The 4,845-nt window shown below is 44.6% G+C and overlaps 1 protein-coding gene and 1 long non-coding RNA gene across 2 annotated transcripts in view; both read right to left on the reverse strand.

The window, feature by feature from the left end:
* The window catches only part of RRM2B (ribonucleotide reductase regulatory TP53 inducible subunit M2B), a 34,289-nt gene extending 32,939 nt beyond the window's left edge, over positions 1-1,350 (reverse strand). Inside the window, exon 1 of the mRNA XM_019519395.1 lies at positions 1,180-1,350. Within this exon, the coding sequence (XP_019374940.1) occupies positions 1,180-1,350 (171 nt within the window). The remainder of the gene's footprint in view (positions 1-1,179) is intronic.
* A 1,602-nt stretch (positions 1,351-2,952) lies between these two features.
* Positions 2,953-4,026, reverse strand: LOC109305107. Its single transcript, XR_002099558.1, has 2 exons — positions 3,120-4,026; positions 2,953-3,072 (listed from the first exon to the last, which is right to left on the reverse strand). It is a non-coding gene; the product is annotated as an uncharacterized LOC109305107 (long non-coding RNA).
* Positions 4,027-4,845: the final 819 nt, after the last annotated feature.

Consider the following 4,845-nt stretch of genomic DNA (forward strand, 5'->3'; position numbering starts at 1 on the left):
CACACACACACACACACACACACACACACACACACACACTACTAAGGCGTCAGGATTTCAAAGCCTGAATAGATGCCAATAATCAGAGCTAGTTTCCATACATCTTTAAACTATACTTGCAATAAGTGACATTTTTTGTAAGAAGCTTGTAACCCAGGATACAGTCAAGTTCCCAGGTGGGTTTTTTGTTTTTTTTTAAATCTGTGATGTTTATTGTCTACCATACAGGTATTATTGTGTGCCTGCCCTCTGCTCAGACTGCAAATTCTGACTGGGGTAGAAAACCACAGCTTCCTTCACATGAGCGGGCTTTTTGCTTTTGAATTACAGTGGCAGTTAAGTAAGGCCAGATGTGAAAGCAATAAGAAACTGGGGGGTGGAGGGAGTTCACAGTTAGATTCCCCAATTCATTTCAGCAAGTCTCCTATGTACCTACAGGAGCTAAAGAGAGTGAGACATGGAGTGAGACAAAGCCATTTCACCTTTGGTCTTAAGCTCAAATGCAATTCAGGGTCTAAATCTGAACCCACAGAAGTAGAAATATAAAGAATAGAGGACTGGGTTGCATGCGAATAAAAACTGAAATTTATTTTTTCCAGAGCTGGCAATTGAAGCAAACAGATATTTTGATCCACTTCCCAACAATCAGACCTAAATCACAAGAGCCACCAATAAAAATGGGGTACAGATAAGAAGACTTGCATCGAAGATTAAAAGAGCACAGAGTCTGAACAGGTCACTCACCCTATAAGGGAGGCCTGGGGCCCGAGAAGAGGGGAGAGCTGAGAAGTGTGTATTGCTGTAATCTTTGGCTTGTAGTTGGAAAAAAACCACGTGGCCAGGGCTGTCTATATCAAGCACCTTCAGTAAAAACTAGCTATCTTAACTTCTCAGATTTAACTAAAGTCACATACATAACTTTATTATGCAGGAAGGAGTACTTAATGCAATTCATAGTAAGTATCTATTATAACAGCAGTAACTGATTACTTTTGTCTGCCTGAAAACAAACACACAAGTAGCACTTAAAGAGAGTATTTTCATCCATAGTGCTCAAAGCATTTTACAAGTGAATAAAGGCCCAAAAAATCCTAGTGATGCTTCTGAGGTCACAGACAATCTGTTGGTACCACAGCCTGGAACAAACATTGTTCCTTCTCACTGAGCTGCATCACTCACCTCTTCTGCTGTCCAAAAGGATGCTTGTGCCTGTTTGTACATTTTCCATATATCAGGGTACTGGATAGGGAAGATGACAAATCGACGAGGGTTTTTTCGAAGAAGGGGCTCGTCACTTGCTTTAAAACCATTTTCAATCGTGTTTGTAGAGGAACTCTGCAGGAAAAGCATCATATCATTTAAAGATACTATTTCCCATTATTCCTCAAATATTAACTTACTTTTGCTACTTTTTTCCAGAGAGGTTACAGATTTAAAAATATTCCTTTGTATTGTATCAAGATGTACATATGCCTAATAAGAATAGCCACATGATCTTTAGCTTCCTTCCCTTTCCCTCCATCCTTTTGATGCCCAAGCTTGATCTTCTGCCTCTTTGTTTGGCCCTATCTAGCATAATTTAATGATGTTTTCCCCCTACCAGGTGCAACATTGTCAGGAAATGTCTGAGGTTCAGTGCAAAAGAGAAAGTCTGTCTCTTGGGAAACTACACTCACTTGCACCCAGCTCAGATGTACCACAGCAAACACAACATGCATGGACACATGCAAAGTCACTTCATCTCAAGCACCAACCAGCATCTAGCACAGCTACTTGCGGTTCAACTCCAGATCATGCAAGATTAACTTCAGAATTTCTACACATTACAGATCACATGTCTATGCATGAGCTGTTCAAAATGAATTAATCTGGCATCTCAGATTAAATAAATATTCCTATTCGTAAAAAAAAAAGCAGCAATACTTTGCAGGGATTTGTTTGCTTTAAGCCTGTGCCAATACACTCCTAATTGCTCCACTTTTAGTGGTCCTCCCATTGCCACACCACAGTGCACTGCCTCACATTTGGGTTCATCCATCTGTATGTCCCTCCACTAGTCTTGGGTCCCCTTGACCAGGTTTCACCTTGCTTTAAATGCTGCCATATATAGCCCTTCTTATACCAAGCACTGGGAAATTCATACATCTGGAGTGACAGCCACTGCAGCAGTCACCCCACCCGCCTCTGCCTATTCACACACCCCTGCAGAGCTCTTGGACCCACCTGCTTTCTGGGAGTGCTGCATGTCCAGGCCACTCCAAAGAGGAGTTAGTGGACTGCAGACGTGTGTGTGTTCCACCTCAGGTCATCCAAACCCAGAAATGCAATACTGAGACCATTTCAGAGTGTCCCCCTCCAGCTGCTCTAGAGGCCTCAGTTTCCAGTGTACTTGAGAACAGCTGCAGAAGGATGCCCCAATCAACATAAGCATCAATATATTTCCAGATTAAATGTATGTGAGTGGGAAGAAAAAGCTTAGGAATGGGAGCTGGAAGACACCAGCAATTAGACTATATACCCAATTGTATCCATACATGAGACTTAATATTTTTTCCTGAAAAAAAATAATAAAATCTCAAAGACACCAGTACCACAGAACAACAGACATGTTTATTGTAGCAGCAGATACAGAAAGAAAAGAAATTCAGGAGAAAATGGTCTAGGGCTATTGTTTAATCAACACACTAAAATTTTATGTATAATTCAATGACAAGGCAAAAACTCCCCAAAAAATCAGCTCACTGAGGCAACCCTAAATGCAGATTCAAAGACATTTTTAATAGCTTAGTAGGAAGGTTTGGCACACCCAGAGGAGAGGCTGCAGACCCCAGCACAGAACAAGGCAATGCTTCTCAACCATTACATACTCAAGTTTCCCCTCTGTAACTTTTCCGAATGCACTGGCACCCCAGCTGTAAACCACCAGTTTAGAGTGCACTTGGTATGCCTTGGCACTCATTCTGTCTTAGACAATGTAGTAGGGATAAAACCAGAAGTTTTAAAATAATTAAGTGCATAAAACAAATCAGGCTAAAAGCGATGCATATAAATGAGAGCAATAGCTTTGATATCCTTTGTAGAATTTTAAAATCATGTAAGAGATGAGTCCTATTATAGACTCATCTTGGGTCATTTAAAAATCTGTAAAAAAGGTATCCCTCCTAATTACTTTCAATAGGATTTTGTTAGCCTAATTTCTTTCCATCTAATACCCTTCCTTATAAAATATTTAGCTCTGCTTGACAAAATCCTACTGTTTTCCAGTGTAAATTGAGTCATTTGTATGAGAAACACTGATTGAAGAAAACAATTTAGTTGGACTGAAACACCAGAGGACCACAACTTTAGTTTGATTCTCCTAACATTATACCCTATACTATTTGAGCTGGTTCCCATTTGCTGGTCCTCAGAGGTGCTTACAAGGTGCCCCTGGTCAGCATGCAAATAAATCTGGTTTTGCACAAGGGATTCACTGGAGCCCTGATCCACATATACCATTCCTCATCCCCTTCCCCAGGCACTTCACAGGGCTACATCAACAAGCAAAAACAGCCCAGTACCCACGGTTTCTTGAGGGGAGAATTTCTTGGAGCTCCCTCCCCTCAAGGTGTTTCCTCATCCAACCTGCTGTAATTACAGTGCGTTAGAGCAGCTTCACTGCATGTGTAAAAGCACCCAGTGCCCAACTAGTGTTTTGCAGAACTATTTTTTATTTTGTAGATGAGCACAAGCAGTGTGCATGAAAAATCTTTGATTATTTTACTCTGCATAATCATGTAATTCGTATATAGTGACTACTCTTAACTTTTATAGTAAGAAACTGTACATTAAACATTTATCTCCATGTAGTAGGGAGCTGGAGACTCCTGCTGCTTTAAGGGAAGATGAGATGCACAGGACTCAGAAGGGAATTAAATGAACCACATGACCCCAAAAGGGCCCAGTTTGCATTGTATATGCCCAGGGCCTGAACCAGGAGGGCATTCTAGCTCTGGGAGCCATGGAAAAGCTCGAGTCCAGAGGAGAGTCATGCACATGATTAGAGGACAAGAGGGCAGGCCTTATGAGAAAAGGCCGAGAGGCATGGGACTCTTCAGCCTGGAGAAGCAAAGGTGCAGGAGGGACTTGGTGGCAGCCTTATAAGTACATAAGGGATCTGGGAGAACGTCTGTTCACCAGGGCACCCCAAGGGATGATGAGGTCACGAACTGCTGGAAGACCATTTCAGGCTGGACACGAGGAAAAGGTTTACTGTCCGAGCCCCCAGAAGTGGTGCAAGCACCTGCTCTGGACACTTTTAAGAAACTCTTGGATGCTTATCCTGCTGGGATCCTTTAACCCCAGCTGACTTGCTCCCCCGTGGGCAGGGGGCTGGACCCGATGATCTCCCGAGGTCCCTTTCAGCCCTAATGTCTATGAAATCCATGACAGCAATCTGCCACCATTAGGGTGCCCGCCCCGGTCTCTTCTTAACCCCTTAATCGCTGCGGCGACTCGGCTGTTTCTACCTGCTTATGTAGCCGTGCAAGGGGCCAGGGAAGGCAACGAGGAAATGGTATCTATGGATCAGGGCTCCAGTGAATCCCTCGTTGTGCAAAACCGGGCTATTACCCCCGGCTCCTCCCCCTCCTCTAACGACCCAAGCCGTGCGGCCGAGCCTGCCCGCGGGCGGTTTCGGGGCCGGCCGGGCTCCCGGTGAGGGCGACCCCCGCGCGGCGGCCTGGACAGCGGGCGGCTTCAAGCCACTGCCCGCGGAGCGCTGCTCCCCAGCCCGACTTCGGGAGGCCCTTTGCTGCCCCCCTCCAGGACGCGGCCCGGCCCGCCCCCCGCGCGCACTCACCCCGT

This window comes from Gavialis gangeticus, unplaced genomic scaffold (genome assembly GCF_001723915.1).
Source record: "Gavialis gangeticus isolate Ggan-Ray unplaced genomic scaffold, GavGan_comp1, whole genome shotgun sequence".
Lineage (NCBI taxonomy): Eukaryota > Metazoa > Chordata > Crocodylia > Gavialidae > Gavialis > Gavialis gangeticus.